A 17,713-nucleotide genomic window follows, 5' to 3' on the forward strand; every position below is an offset into this window, starting at 1 on the left:
TCAAATCGAAACTGAAAATCAATTAACTACGATCAAATCGAAACTGAAAATCAATTAACTATGATCAAATCGAAACTGAAAAACAATAAAGTTACGATCAAATCGAAACTGAAAATCAATTAACTACGATCAAATCGAAACTGAAAATCAATTAACTATGATCAAATCGAAACTGAAAAACAATAAAGCTACGATCAAATCGAAACTGAAAAACAATAAAGTTACGATCAAATCGAAACTGAAAATCAATTAACTACGATCAAATCGAAACTGAAAAACAATAAAGTTACGATCAAATCGAAACTGAAAATCAATTAACTACGATCAAATCGAAACTGAAAATCAATTAACTATGATCAAATCGAAACTGAAAAACAATAAAGCTACGATCAAATCGAAACTGAAAAACAATAAAGTTACGATCAAATCGAAACTGAAAATCAATTAACTACGATCAAATCGAAACTGAAAAACAATTAACTACAATCAAATCGAAACTGAAAAACAATAAAGCTACGATCAAATCGAAACTGAAAAACAATTAACTACGATCAAATCGAAACTGAAAAACAATAAAGTTACGATCAAATCGAAACTGAAAAACAATAAAGTTACGATCAACTCGAAACTGAAAAACAATAAAGCTACGATCAACTTGTTCTTGAAAATCATCCATTATACATATAAGGATTTCGAAACCGAAACTCGGCAACCTATACACTACACTTTATAGACTCGAAACAAAAAGGTTAATAATCCATACATTCAGTAGACTATACAATTAACAAACTCGAAATCTAAAATCGACAAACTACACACTTTTCATCATGATTTTGCTACCGAGCACAAAATTAGACATGGCAAAATAATTTGTTGAAAAATTGTATATTTCAAATTTCATAGACCTTTTTACAGAAAATTGCTATTTTTGCTACTTGATTCGATGGATAAATGGCATTCTTGGAATCAACTGGTGTAAAAAAAATCATATGAATCTCGAACTGTATCGTTTCATGGACATATAAATTCTTAGGTTACAACTATACGCGAAATCAAGAAAATGAAAGCCTCACAAAATTAAGTGATTTTACAGCATATTGCGTCGGCATCACCATCTAATCAAGATTGTATATGCCATACATCCCCGACCTGTTCCTGTCCCAAAACTGGAAGTTTCTAATTACAAGATGAAGACGACCTAGAATCGAATTGGCCTCCGTTCCTATTTAACGATCAGGGTCCATTATAGTTGTGAACCTACGTCAAGACGATACTTATCGCTCTGCCCAGGGTATCGATTTAGGCCGGTGGTCAGGATATCTCATACGAAGTGAACAGAGTTTCAAAATATGGACAGGAAAAAATATAATACGTACGTACTTAAGAGACAAACAACCCATTAATCTTTTCCAACTGGAGCAAATATTGTAGCCTTATTGATATCGTCAGTTTCTAATTGTTGTTTAAAAAGCATACACAGAACAAGACACAAAATGAAAGGTTCAGGTCCACTACCTCCCTTGGGAAAGCGTATTAGTTATCTCTTCATATGAATCTTTCTAATATTTCTTCGAGTCCGAAGTATTTAATTCATTTTCATTATAACGTTTAATTAATGCAGTGCTGATCTAGTTCCTATTCAGTTTTTTTCTGATTAATCCAATAATTATTTATTTCCTAATTAATTTCTCTTTATAACAATATTGAATAAGTGATCTTGACCATAACCTTTGACTTACATTTGAAAAAAAAATTAAACATTATCTTTAACTATTGCACTGTAAGACATAAGTGTTACACAAAGTGTGCATGCAATTAACACAGCACGGTTTGAATGTCCCATTTCAGAATTTTGTTGCAACTGGGGACATATTGTTTCATAAGCCCTACTTTTTTTCCGTTATACTGAAATCAAACAACACAGGTCTGTTTATATATCAGAAAATTAGAATAATAATATTAGATATTGTGAAATCTTTGATTTTTATGTATGTAACTTTTAATACGACGAAAATATCCAGTAAAACAGCTTTGATTAAAACTTCCAGCTTAGGATAGTTCACGTGATATACAGGTGTTAGTTCCATCATAAGCTCTTTTGAATACAATATTTGTGTGGCTGTCTGGAGCCGTGTAAATTGTTCAGGCTGTGACACTGGCTTGATACATATATGTAACATGTGTGACATGTAGTTTCTGCGTGACAAGTGGGCGATACGTGACGTGTTGTCTCGGGATGTTCCTGGAACGCATACTTGTCCAGGACAATAGGTAGAAACATCAAAGGGGAGGGTAATTATAGTCTGTTTCACATAGGTACTGCATTTACCTGAGATATTTTACCTGTGGATCTACCTGTAATTTTTACTTAAAATGATATTACAGATGTATCATTATAAATCAACAATTAATTATTGATATTTTGTCTCTTAATACTTCAGTATTGCAGGCAGAAAGTATATGTATACATGCACGTCCTTTTTAAAATTGAATCAACTTCTTACTCTGTCAAATTGTTAAATAATAAATCTATGCATAATCATTTACATAATCATTTACCTTTCTCCGCGAGAAGACCTAATCCTGTATAAATGACCGTTATATGCTAAGTTGTTACCCCTTTTCTATTCTGTATGATATAGACTATAATCACTGTAAAAACCGAACTAACATTAATGATATAGACTATAATCACTGTAAAAACCGAACTAACATTAATGATATAGACTATAATCACTGTAAAAACCGAACTAACATTAATGATATAGACTATAATCACTGTAAAAACAAGGTTCCAGGTACATGTTTATAATATGTATGCGTTCCGTTGATACAGATGTTGTCTCTGCATGACGTATAGTCGCTATCTGACCTGTGTTACTACATTGTATGTGACGTATGATTTTACAAGACGTATGGTTGCTATCTGACCTGTGGTTACTTCATTGTATGTGACGTGTGATTTTACAAGACGTGTGGTTGCTATCTGGCCTGTGGTTACTACATTGTATGTGACGTGTGATTTTACAAGACGTATGGTTGCTATCTGACCTGTGGTTACTACATTGTATGTGACGTGTGATTTTACAAGACGTGTGGTTGCTTTCTGACCTGTGGTTACTACATTGTATGTGACATGTGATTTTACAAGACGCGTGGTTGCTATCTGACCTGTGTTACTACATTGTATGTGACGTATGATTTTACAAGACGTGTGGTTGCTATCTGACCTGTGGTTACTACATTGTATGTGACGTGTGATTTTACAAGACGTATGGTTGCTATCTGACCTGTGGTTACTTCATTGTATGTGACGTGTGATTTTACAAGACGTATGGTTGCTATCTGACCTGTGGTTACTACATTGTATGTGACGTGTGATTTTACAAGATGTATGGTTGCTTTCTGACCTGTGGTTACTACATTGCACGTGACGTGTGATTATACAAGATTCATGGTTGCTATCTGACCTGTGGTTACTATACTGTATGTGACGTATGATTTTACAAGACGTGTGGTCGCTACATGGTATTTTTGGTCGGTACGCAACCTATTTTTGTATATGACATGTCGTTGCTACACTACTACTGGCTACATTACAATTGGCTATCAAAGTTCAGTTTTGAATTTCTTTGTGGTTACTTCAAGGTGTATTGTTGCTACATGGTGTTTGTGGTTGGTACGTAACGTATGCTTTGTACGTAACAGGTGGTTGGTACGCGACTTGTGGTTGATAAGAAGGTTAGTTGTAGCTAACTGTTGTGTTGTTGTTACCTGGTGTTTATGGTTGGTACAAGCCTGCGGTTATGTGACGGGTGGTTGCAATGAAGTGTGTTGTCGCTACATGTTGTTTGTGGTTCTTACAAGCCTGCGGCTATGTGACGGGTGGTTGCAGTAATGTGTGTTGTCGCTACATGGTGTTTGTGGTTGATACAAGCCTGCGGTTATGTGACATCTGGTTGCAGTAAAGTGTGTTGTCGCTACATGGTGTTTGTGGTTGGTACAAGCCTGCGGTTATGTGACATCTGGTTGCAGTAAAGTGCGTTGTCGCTACATGGTGTGGCATGGCTAGGTGACATGTTGTTGATACACGACGTGCAGTTGTGACATATAGCTGCTACAAGAGGAGTATTTGCTATATGGTGTATGGTTGCTATATGACGTATGGTTGCTATGTGACGTATGGTTGCTATATGACGTGTCTATAGTTGCTATGTGACGTATGGTTGCTACGGGACGTGCGGTTGCTATTTGACGTGTGGTTGCTAGGTGATTGCGGTTGCTACACAACATGCGGTTGTGACATATTACCTGCATATAGAGTGGCATGTTTCTAAAACAGAATAAGTATCTGTTCCCTTACCTATATACAATGGAATGCATTCCTATGGTTACAGTGTCACTATCGGTTCCCATACCTACATATAAAGTGGCTTGTTAATATGGTAATAGAATCATCATGGATTCCCTTACTTAAATATAAAATTGTGTCTTTCTATATAAACAGAATCATAATCGGTTACCTAACTTACATATAAAGTGACGTGTTTCTACGGTGACAGAATCATCTATTCCACTATTTCGTGTTTCCTTTCTTACTTTAGAATCGACGTGTTTCAATATAACTAGGCTTACATCAAGTATATATGGAAAGACTGTATATCCATTTACAGACACGCAGCCATTTTGCAGGAACTGGGCATGGAAAACAACATAAATCAAGATTGATTACAATTCCGGTGGGAATCAGGACGCTATACGCTTAGGATTAGTATACGAGAGAGCGAGTGATTAATAGGAAAGTGTTCCCGCAGTGTCAATACATGAGTTCGGAAGCTTCTTTTCGTTAGTTACAATCAACTGAACAGAATCCGATTATATTCACAGTATAGTGTAAACATCACTGCCGACCTTCACCCTGATCACATCTGATTGTGCTGGCTACATTATAATTGATCTGCAATATTGATTTTTGTATTTCCTTTAGTGTGAAAACATATATACAATTTGAGTAAGGCAAAACTTTTAAACTTTTAATAAATGAGAATTTGTACAGTAATGAAAGATTTGATCATTCCTAGCAGATGTGCCTTGTTGGCCAATTCTGTGGCCTTTCATTTACTGTAGTGATTTGTTCCTTCAAATAATTGCTACTTTTCAATTTTTCGCATAATAAATATACTTACATGGAGTGTAGCGGAAGACCGACCATTGTCAGCTAGAAACAACTTGTCAATGATAACTTAGAGAAATAAACTTCAAGTCTATACATTCATGAAATAAGAGATAGCAATTAATCTACAACAACAACAACACGACCATCTTCTTTTCACCCTAAAGTTCTTAAGTACAGTATAACTATTATGGCGCCACAGCTGTGATGTATCACTTCATAATATAGACTAGTTCAAGGGAGATAACCAAGATAATGTTATTCTATAAAGACAAGTATTTGAAATAGATAATGCGAAATAGTGTCCATTTATTTATTTATACGAATTTTCCTATCATCCCACGCCATTATATCCTTGCCTGGGAACGTTTAGTTCAGTCGTTGGCCGAACAGACCTCATTGGAAATGTTAAATTTCGCAGCTTTATGATATTTTCCATAGTCCCGTTTTCAAATCTGACCAACCAGCACTAGCCTGGCACCACACACAAACGTCTTCGCCTAACAATATTATCATAAGCAAGGCAAATGTTAGGTCATTTGCCCGTTTGGTTTATAAATAAATTGGTCATAATACAGTATTGGCTCCTGTCTGTCAGAAATTATAACCTAAAGAAAACTTTATATGTTCAGTACTTTAGATTGCACAAAAGACACTCAAGTGAATAGAACCTTTAAATAATTTAGAGTTAGATAGAGTAGAGCTAAGCAGTGATGTATACTGCATCATATAGCTGTTTCGTCATTCAAGGACTAGTCAGTGAAGCAAAGTGCCTAAAGTTTGAAGCATTGGAGGCGAAATCCTAATCTAGACGGGGAGATGCAGAAACCCTATAATTAAATAAAGGCTACTCTCTCATACTGATTGTAGTCCACACGTCTCTCTTAACAAGGATAATAAAGTTTTCCATTCACACAATTCGGTGCAACATTCTTCTAAATCACTTTTTCAATCCATAGAGACTTTTTCACAGATTCTATCATTACTTCTTGAAGTATGTCATTCGATGTAGAGATCCCCTGAATCAAGAAAGGTGGCGGCTGCCTATAGATGAATGACCTGTAACAAAACTTTGACGATTTCCGTTCTGTCCCACTCTCTTAGTCTGAAGACAAATATCTTGTATTGCCAGTAGGCTATAACAGTAAATAATATATAGTAGTATCATTTACTATGAGATTAACACTCGGGATGTTAATTTAACATTCTGGGACTCAACATGTTTGTCAATCAGCAATTTCCGCATCTCTAGCTTGAATCATATGTCATACACAGTTATTCGTGGATAATGGCTCGATATGAGCCAATACAAGTTTGTCTGTACTAAATAACCCCGGCAATTTGTACTTATCCAACAGCTCCTTGTGACCTTGTATTGCACGTGTATTGTACAGTCACGTCTGTTGTGTTGCACCTCTCCCTCGGAGCTTTTGGTCCCCCTTGAAGCATTTCCACTAGACCTGGGTCAACGAATAAAGAGTCCAAAGAATAGCATGTATGATTTGTTCTTCTCTCAATGCTCTTCTTGCTAGGGCTGCTAATGGCTTACACCATGCCCTGAGGTCATCACCTACTCACTCAACATTTTGTGTAGGGGCTTGATGGGTCTCCTACTGCTCAACTGCAGTCAGAACACCGCTTCTGACCTGTCCCTCACTGGCGTCCTTGCTCCAACTGCAGCTTTGGTCACGGACACCGTCTTTCTTCTTTGACTGTAACTGGAGACCTTGGTTTTCCCAGCAGCTGAGTGAAGTAGGTCAATCCGACCCCTCTTGTCTCCCTATGCTGTCTGGGCTCCTGGTCCTCCTGTGGCTTCAATGCTGACTGAGTCACCTTCTGAGTCCTTTGGACTTTCCCAAAGGTCCGCTGGTCTCGAGAATACGAATACAGCTTTACTTCGGCATTGTTCATGAGTGTGTGGCCCTCCCAGATAGCATGTCCATTTCCTTATTGTAGACTAGTACAAACTATGACTCAGTAGAGGGTGCGATGGAGCGCCAACGGATCGACTCCCTCACACATCGGAATGAGGACTTGGTGCACTTTGTGCGTTTCACTTTCCACAGCCGGTCGAACACTGTCTTGCTGGTGTAGTCATCATAGTGAATGGCAATCAACCACCATTCCCCTCGGTGAGGAGCACGTCCACCATACCTTTGATGGAAGAATGACGTAAAGCTGCAGATCCGCCATTTCTGCACTTCTCATTACTAATTGTGGCGATGATATCAGGTGTACCTTTAGTTGTATAAAACTAGTCCGACATCTGCAGGTTCATCGACGCTAAGGAGGTACTTCTTCGGGTTCAGATTGGAATGAAACTACCTTATTACATGATACCGGTATCCACTAGCTTCGATTTTACACGACTTTGCCTTGCTAGGAGGGGCCAAACCTGGTGTCGCAAGTCCATCCAGAGATCCCCTCTCCTAATTTGCAATTGTGTCGCGATTGTTATGGTATTTACAAATGACTTTTTGACAAATGACAAATTGTCTTTCCCGTCCCAAATGAGTCACGTGTAAGCTCGGTTAGACTCGTAGGTAAGTGAAAAAGACAATATTAAGCAGAAATTGAAATAAATATACATGAATATCACACATCCTGTGTACGAATTTCTCTACAAAATACATGATACCGCCTTCCTCCATCCAGATTGTTCGAAGGAACAACTTAACCCGGAATTCGGAATGAGAAATAAAAATGTGTTTGATGTCTAAATTAGATCCAGATCGCTAGTTCTTTAAGACCTGTTTTATGGTTTATATTAGTACCATTCATCAATTACATCTGTTCGTTTCTGTTATGATTTACCGTTTATATATTTATGTCCCATTTCAGGAACTTTTGAGACAAAAGTAACTACTTTGACCAATACATAAGGTTATCAGAAACAGCGTCCCGTACAACAAAAACATGATGGACGTGAAGGCGATTCAGCCTTTGAGCATCATCGTTCTTATATCATTTCTTCAAACTATTAGGATTTCGGTAGTTCTATTTTGATATTTCATTATGTCGACTGACTTCCGGTCTTTATCGAATTTGCGTCTTCCACATAAATATTTACATCTGATCAATCGGTACCGATTCACTTCCGGTCCCTGTTCTGTTATTGTTTAATTTCTAGTCGATAATATTCGGATTTTGCTCGTGTTGTTGGCATCCGGTTCGTTTGGAAGTGGACCTATATGTATTCACTTCCGGTCAGCGCCAATTAGATGACACATAACATCTCTATGGGAAAATATGCTTAAATCTTAGAACACGCCGATTTTGCCCTCTTATGTATCAAATTCTAGTCGGGGTTTTCCGGATGTTGTCCATGATAATAACATCCGATATGTACAGTTTGGGGATCGGATGTATTCACGTCTGCCATGTACTTCCGTTCAGACCTAGTATCAGTTCCGCATCAATAGGAAGTTGGATCCTATCATTGCAAATCGACTTCCAGTCTGGACTGATATGGAGAATTTGGTCTTTGTGATGTGTCTTTCTGTCTGTAATGCTTGGATACTGTCATAGACTTCCGATCTAGACCGCTGTTGATATTGTGTTCACTTCTAAGAATAGCGATCATCATACACAGCTCCACCATAAAGATGTCAGCTGTCATTAGACAAATTATGTCCTCGCGAGAGTCTGTATGGGACAACGTAACGATAAACCTAGCGTTTTAAATTTTAACTCCACCAGTTTGAATTAGGAAGTAACATAATCTCTCAGAATTATGTTCAAATTACAGCCGAGTCTCCGGAAAAGGCGCCATATTAATCTTAAAGAGCATGTTTCATGATCAAAACGTGCTGTTTAATCTAAGATGCCGACAGGTTGTCTTCAGTATGACATGCAACCTTCTATTTTACAACTTATCTTCCTGCTGACAAGTAAATATAATGCCCTAAAATCATCTTTATTGATCCAAATCCGTTACGTTTATTGAGGTGTTGTTTGTGCCTAAACCGGGCTATTGCGAACTATTAGCCTCGTAGTATTAAACAATTATATTAACCCTCATACCGGCCCGTGTAGGAGACGGAGATAGAATACTGCTGTATCTCACTGGCGACTGATTTCAGGGGATATATGAGAACCGAAGAATATCCTTGTATCATATTGTATAATCGCAGGAGGGGCTTAAAAGTGGTCATCGGAAGAATCGAAGTTTTTCTTCATTATACTTGACTTGAGCTGTTTCGATAGCATTAAATAACGCAAGATAAATAAAGAATATAAAATGAAATAGATAAATAAACAAAATGAAAATGAATAAATAAAGCAGCTGTCATGTGTATAGAGAATTTCTTTTTCACGTTCATATCATTATCGTGTCATCCATTCCAAATAAGCCAATTGTGTTAGTAGACGTGGATATAACTGGGTGTTTTCCCATGACCTGGTGATAGAGCTTAGTGATCTGGATAATTTCCATGATTGCTTAATTTTACAAATGGCCCAAAGAAAGGGATATTTTGTTTTCTAAATATTGAGAAACACATGCAACATACGTAAATCAAATGTCATTTTATGTTTTGCTTATCTAACTTCATTTGATATTTGGAAAGGATCTCGCCTTTATTCCAGCCTTTTTTCAAACAATTTATGAGGTCTCTAAAGTCACACAACGGAGTAAAATAAGGAAATAGACAATTCGTGATGAATATCTATGTGACGTCTCAAGTCTAAGTCGTACAAAATCATTGAGAGCACTCTTATTAATTAATACAAATGGATTTGCAGGGGTAACCTTCACATCCGCTTGTGAAATAACGTCATAATTTGTTATTATGACGTCATCATTGCTATTGTGTAATTACCAAGCAACAAGAAGACACGTACAACAATGGTGCTCAGAAAATGGGTTGTACACACTCAAAGCTCTTAAGGAAGAGAAGAAAGAAATCAACGTTTCAAGAATGCAGCTTCATAGAACAGGTATGGACTATGATTAAGACAAAGTACACAGGTCTTACACAATGTCAAATACAACCGACCGTAAATGTTAAACATACATAAAGTTTTGGATGTTGTCTTTCCATAAAGTTTTCTTTCAAGAAAGTTTTACTTACTGTATATACAGTGTATATCAGCTCTATTTTGGCCAATATTGATACTTCTAAATAGCTTAGCCTTCCATGTTGTAACGTTTAAGGCTCTTAGGTACCAAGCATCAAAATAGCAGGAAACAGTCAGTTTGTATTCTTCCTGAAATAATTGGTCATGTTTGAGATATACAGGTATCGCAGTTTGGTTATGAAAAATACATCATTACATGTATATATATTTATAAACTACATAACATTTACATTAAGAGTAGAGAGATAAAACTTGTTTAAATAGAAATTTTCCTCTGATTTCTGACATGTGATTGCCATGGTTACCTACTGGAAAAAATGCTAAAAATGCAAAAATACTGCTAATTCCAACCTAACACTATAGCCTTATAGAAGAAATTTATTTTCTAAACACCTGTCTTAAAATCAACAAAACTGTCATGGTAACAAATTACTAACATTCCAGCAAATTCCATATCGAAAATCCTTCATAACATAACCACATGTAAACAGTATGAACATTTCACTTCCTGTAAAGCTGATTTTTGGTGCGTTGATACAGATTCGAGACTGCCCAAATAGTAATCTCCAACACAAAGCTAAAATATTATCCTGAAAAAAATGAAACCCCACTTTGTCTACTTCAACATGACAAGACCAATTTTAGCAAGGATTTGTTTTTGAAATTTTAATTAAAACCTTTATAATGGGTAATTTAATGAACAAAAATATCACCCATATAACCACACCGAGAAACTGTGTACTGCTACCCAATGACGAGCCCCCCCCCCCCCCCCCCCCCCCCCCAAAAAAAAAAAAAAAAACAAAACAAAACAAAACAAACAAACGAAACAGCTCTACGGGAGATAAATCGAGTATGGAGAGACAGAACTCAACATGTACTTCGGACAACATAATGATGAAAGCGAGATTGGGCGCCAAAGATACGTAAAAAAAAGATGAGAAAAAACTTCGATTTTAGTAAGCAGGGTATGCTAAACGTTCAAGTATACGTCCATGTTCAAGTGAATAATCGTGTTTATTAGATCCCCATCGATGAATCCGGGAGACCTTAGTTTTCCTCTTTTTCCATCTGCCTATCCTTCCGTCCGTCTGTCCCTGCGTCTGTGAGAGATTGACAGCGCTCTAATCATTTTCAAATCATGGTTCTTGCAGAAGCTGAATCACACATTAGGGACCTTTTGTGATCCAAAGCAATTGGAGAAACTTGCCGAGGACAAGCAATTCCGGTAAAAGGCATATCTATATCCGTAGCATATATGTCACATGGATTGGGGTTTTGGTACAAAATTCATAATTTTCAAAAAATGTAATATTAAGTATTTAATCAAGAGAATTTCATGCATCACATAATTGAACCATAACAATGCACATTATAAATAAAATGAAACTAACTGCTTTTCTGCCATAGATAAATAATAAATCCATCATGGTTTTATTCCAGTGCGATGCACTTTGAAAATGATCATTTTTTTTTTGGTCACGACGAGGAAACGTAATAATTAGGTTCACTGAAACATTGACTCCATTACACAAGGCAATGCTACAAAACGCGAAAAATCTAAATAGAACTAGTAAAGAAAATTCCCTTTAAACAGAATTTTAAAACTATTTTTCTTTTTGAAGTTTGGTTGATATAATTTGTTTGGAAGCAGATTCCGGTCATTAATCCCTTGCAACACATTTCATATTTGATATAACAACACCAAATTGAATTGTTCTTGTAAAATAGGAAGATATTATCCTTTTTAATCCATCATTAAATATTCTGAGCGATCAACTGTAAAATTACATGTACATATAAATGACTTATTCCGAGCTGCTAGACTCCATTTACAAATATTTAGAAAAAAATGTAATTTCTTAAATTCTCACATTTTTATTGTGAATAGTTTGAACTCAAAACGTTGACTTAAGTAACTTCGAGTGAAGATACGATTCATAGTTCTACGCTCGCTCGAGGTTTGTGTTGGAAAATGGACCAGTCTGTGCTGACATGGTCTTCCCGTATGTTGTTCAGTTAAACAGCTGTATTCTTTTACAAGACTAGTCCTAATCATTCCGACGTTTTATCAACTTTCACATATCGGTTTGGAGTAATTAATCATATAACTCCGGTCCTGTCAGTCTGAATTATTCCTACGTTTCTGTCAGAACTCCTGTCTTTAAATAGGTGAAGTCAGTAAGAGACCCGCGCCTAGGCCGGCATTAAAGTGATACAAGGGGACTCAAAATGACCCAAGTTGTTGACGGGGCGTTAAACACGACAAACAAGAAACGCAATTGTTCGAACATTATCAAAGTTACATTTTTTCAAGTGCACAGGATGTTTGTCTTTCAGTTTCGATGGATTTTTAATTTCTGGTTAAATGATACCGGGATATTTTAGTTTACAGTAATTGCAAAAATTAATGATAATTAAAACAATGATAATAACAATAACAATGAAATAAAATAAACTGAAATAAAAAATCAATCAAATCAAATCCAAACTTTCTTGTAGACCCAAAGAATGTGTTCTCATGCAAGCCAGTCAGTTCCGACCAATTTTCGGCTCAGTGTCCCCAATCGAATTGGTTAAGTTAAAAAGTGTTCTGTTTAAAGATGGTTCGGCTTTAAATCTTGATCGTTTAAATATAAAACGCCATCAACATCTGTATTTTTATAGTAAAACATCATCAACATCTGTAGTTATAGTAAAACGTCATCAACATCTGTAATTATAGTAAAACGTCATCAACATCTGTAGTTATAGTAAAACGTCATCAACATCTGTAGTTAGAGTAAAACGTCATCAACATCTGTAGTTATAGTAAAACGTCATCAACATCTGTAGTTATAGTAAAACGTCATCAACATCTGTAGTTATTGTAAAACGTCATCAACATCTGTAGTTATAGTAAAACGTCATCAACATCTGTATTTATAATAAAATGCCATCAACATCTGTATTTATAGTAAAACGTCATCAACATCTGTATTTATAGTAAAACGTCATCAACATCTGTAGTTATAGTAAAACGTCATCAACATCTGTAGTTATAATAAATGTCATCAACATCTGTAGTTATAGTAAAACGTCATCAACATCTGTAGTTATAGTAAAACGTCATCAACATCTGTAGTTATAGTAAAACGTCATCAACATCTGTAGTTATAGTAAAACGTCATCAACATCTGTAGTTATAGTAAAACGTCATCAACATCTGTAGTTATAGTAAAACGTCATCAACATCTGTAGTTATAGTAAAACGTCATCAACATCTGTAGTTATTGTAAAACGTCATCAACATCTGTAGTTATAGTAAAACGTCATCAACATCTGTAGTTAGAGTAAAACGTCATCAACATCTGTAGTTATTGTAAAAGTCATCAACATCTGTAGTTATAGTGAAACGTCATCAACATCTGTATTTATAATAAAATGTCATCAACATCTGTATTTATAATAAAATGTCATCAACATCTGTATTTATAATAAAACGTCATCAACATCTGTAGTTATAGTAAAACGTCATCAACATCCGTATTTATAATAAAACGTCATCAACATCTGTAGTTATAGTAAAACGTCATCAACATCTGTAGTTATAGTAAAACGTCATCAACATCTGTATTTATAATAAAACGTCATCAACATCCGTATTTATAATAAAATGTCATCAACATCTGTATTTATAGTAAAACGTCATCAACATCTGTAGTTATAGTAAAACGTCATCAACATCTGTAGTTATATTAAAACGTCATCAACATCTGTAGTTATAGTAAAACGTCATCAACATCTGTATTTATAGTAAAACGTCATCAACATCTGTAGTTGTAGTAAAACGTCATCAACATCCGTATTTATAATAAAATCTGTATTTATAATAAAATGTCATCAACATCTGTATTTATAGTAAAACGTCATCAACATCTGTAGTTATAGTAAAACGTCATCAACATCTGTAGTTATAGTAAAACGTCATCAACATCTGTAGTTATAGTAAAACGTCATCAACATCTGTAGTTATTGTAAAACGTCATCAACATCTGTAGTTATTGTAAAACGTCATCAACATCTGTAGTTATAGTAAAACGTCATCAACATCTGTAGTTATAGTAAAACGTCATCAACATCTGTAGTTATAGTAAAACGTCATCAACATCTGTAGTTATAGTAAAACGTCATAAACAACGTCTATTCACAGAATGAATCACATAGGGAATTCCAAAGGCAAAGACCAGATCGGGAGAATTTTTCGAAGCGAAAACAGGAGTTTGCAACCGAAGATGGTTTTACACATATAAATCCAACATCCCAATTGAAGATTCAAGATGGCGAAGGTGACTTGATGACGTCAATAGGATTTCGTGAAAACAATTCCAGTCATGTCAGGCTAATGAGGAACCTCGTTCTGGTGGAGTTTCCTCGTCGGAGGCGTGAAATGGAATTCCGTCGCCGGAAGCTATGTGCAATGTATATTCTAGCAATGACTGCTTTCGTCCATTGCATGGGAGTCAGGCCAGCTGGAATCAACACGACACTGCTTCTATTGGGTTATGTAGTTTTCCTTGGTGTGTGGCGTCGACCACAAAATTACGTCTTGGCTTAAAAAGTAAAACAAAGCCTATTGCAAAAAAATGTCTCTGCGTTTTCATTTTATTTATAGCAATGATGGATTTCGGGAAGAAAGGAATTTTTAAGGGACAGGGTGTTATCATCATCAATACTCCAGGAGTTAATATCAATTTTGCTCTCCGGAACATGGCTAATCACAGACTGAACGACCCTTTCGAAGATACCAAAGGAGCGACACGTAACCTCAAAGCCAACACAATATATCTTTATGCGACCTCCGATCCGAGTAGATCTGAGGACCAAACTTGTCGCTTGCAGGAATCAAACGTTTGATAAAACGACTCGCTCCTGAACTACATGTGCTGTACTTATACACTGATAAAGAGAAAATCTACATTTTATTGAACACGGAAAGAAAGATTTTGGCCCAATATTACTTTAGAGGATGGGATTATCACATCACTCGTACAATGACAACTAATTTATATTTCTATACGGAAATAAGCTTGAAAATGATTACTTTCTTTGTTTCATGCAAAAAATATTGTTTTCCGCGCGCTTAGATTTTACTAGCTTATTTTACTTCTGTTCTGTAGCTTCAGTGGTACACATTATCAGTGGTTTTGAGGCTCTCACGGTAGACCCATCAAACTTTCAAGCATTGTTTGCGTGCTGAGTCATCGAGGCCCTCCTGGCGCCCATCTGACACCAAAATGACGCAAAAGTGCCTCTTGGGTGCTCAGACATGGTCTGAATAGGTTTGGGATGTGACGTTCCGCGACGAGTCAAAGACGCGCTGTGCGTTTCGCCGACGCATACGGTGGTTAGCTGCTGTAAAGGTTTGGAAAGAAATTTTCCTTTGAATAAAAATCTCCCTTATTGGTTCCAAACCAAATCCTAAACACCGTTCGATAAAGCTAAGACCAGATTCTCCTACCACACAGCTTTACACTACATAGACACCATATCCTCATTATTTAGCAAGACAATAGTCAACAATATATTGCAGTCTTTCGTGAATTTCGCGTGGCAAACAATGCCAGACCTCTAAAATCACCTCCATTTATAGCCGACATTTTTTCGATAACTTGAAACATCATTCTGTTTATGGTGATTAATGTTATAATGAAATCCACGCACAAGATAGTCTGTACAGGAATTGCCCACACAGATACCAAGGTGTGATTTTCCCATGTGAAGAGATTCCCACTCGGATAGACTCCTGACAACACAAGTGACGTCAGACGTTTTTCAGTGTTTATAGTCCTCGCAGACCTGTCTGTTGATATTTCTATCATATTATGTGCAAATATTCCAAACTATCAGTAGTTACCAATTGTATACCAGTAATTTAATCATGTATTTCTTTCAGAGTAGAATTGGCAAAACGTGTATATTCAAAAGATTTTTTTCTTTGAAAGCCCGTTTCATTGTGACAAATTTCATAGATCTGAGGAATTAACGACTAGCTAATCTCATTTCATCTATTTTCCGTCATGTCACCCTGTAATTTTTTCCTGTGGTGTCGTTAAAATGTGGAATCTTTCATACCATATCACTTAATGCTCGCCAAACAATGATGTCATTTTGCTTGTTATTATGTCCGTTGGTTCCACAGGGACTTGGCACGAATTCCCAACCCACAATTCATATACATACAGTATATATGTATTATAGTATTTGATATACATATATGGACTGTGGGTTAGGAATTCGTGTCAAGTTTCACTTGTTTATGTTCTCATTTGGGAACGTGGCATTACTTGGATTGAAAAGAAAACAAAATGACCCGCTAAGCGAATGTCGTCAAAGAATCAAAAGATGCTTGCCCTTCTTGAATACCTAGTTTTATTCTCCGTGTACTATTTTAGAAGTCTTCGTCTAAATGTACTTTTGCATTTCATTTTAGTATAAGTAAAGATACAAACATCCAAGGTCTTATAACAGTAACTACCGGTCAAAAGTCAAATCGTATGGTCAACAATACTCATCATTGTGACACGTTTTATTAACACAACTTATTGCAGTTTTGATCAACAAAAGTTGGAGTGCGTTGCCGAATAAAAAAATGACTGAAATCATCAATAGATTTTACTGTTTTTGCATTTAATTTCGTCTTGAATTCTTTTTTAAAAAATGAAAGTATCCATCAATGTGAAATAAATATTTGAAAACTGTTGATATTGGTTTTTGGTGTCAATAAATGTGTATAAAGTTACAGTTCTTACAGAAACATTGTCGGTAGAAGTGTACTGTACATCGACAAGCTTCACTTTAATTATTTGCCGACCTTTATAACAATAATGTCACATGATAAAGGGTACCACATTAAGAGTACCTTAGGAACTGAAAATCGTCTTTGCCCAGATGAGCCGTAACCTTGTGAAGCTGGTCAATGCTGAGTAGACCTCTATCCACAATGTTTTAGTATTGAGTGACTCCCAATACACCTTTCCGTATCAATCCTCCAGTGATCAATCTACCAGAGGATCCCCCCGCTCCCCCAAGAGTAGTTCTCTTCACTTTCTTGCCTAAAACTTTCAATAATCGGAATAATTCAGCATTCAGAGTCTCCTCGAGACGGACCTATAGTATGAACATTAGTACCTATACTCCTGATTAAAGAATTGTTGGAAGAATGTTTTTTTTATTAATATTTTTTGTATGTTTTATATATATATTTACACATTTTACACATATTTTCATTCCTTTGTATATATTTTTATATAACTGATCAGTGTTGGTGAAAACTGATTTATTGTATTGGAAAGGATTTTCTATTCCTGATACCAATGACCTTGACATAAAATGACATTTTAAAAGCAGTTTAACAGTAACAAGTGCAGTCATTTAAGAAAGCAGTAATCAAAGTTTGTGTTTGCTGGGTTGGTCTTGGGG

General features: G+C 36.0%; 1 protein-coding gene across 1 annotated transcript; it reads left to right on the forward strand.

Annotated features, from left to right (window-relative positions):
* The first annotated feature begins 10,033 nt into the window (after positions 1–10,033).
* On the forward strand, positions 10,034–14,849 carry LOC132544845 (uncharacterized). Its single transcript, XM_060208495.1, has 2 exons — positions 10,034–10,111; positions 14,445–14,849. Exons 1-2 carry the CDS (start codon positions 10,034–10,036, stop codon positions 14,847–14,849), a joined length of 483 nt encoding a protein of 160 aa, XP_060064478.1.
* The last annotated feature ends 2,864 nt before the right edge of the window (positions 14,850–17,713 follow it).

This window comes from Ylistrum balloti, unplaced genomic scaffold (genome assembly GCF_031769215.1).
Source record: "Ylistrum balloti isolate Yb309-2 unplaced genomic scaffold, AGI_CSIRO_Ybal_v1 Utg369810, whole genome shotgun sequence".
NCBI lineage: Eukaryota > Metazoa > Mollusca > Bivalvia > Pectinida > Pectinidae > Ylistrum > Ylistrum balloti.

Bases quoted from the DNA above. Each gene is read 5' to 3' on its own strand.
- LOC132544845 (XM_060208495.1), top strand. From the start codon at position 10,034: ATGGGTTGTACACACTCAAAGCTCTTAAGGAAGAGAAGAAAGAAATCA. The intron at 10,112-14,444 runs GTATGGACTATG...GTCTATTCACAG, and splicing joins AATGCAGCTTCATAGAACAG to AATGAATCACATAGGGAATT.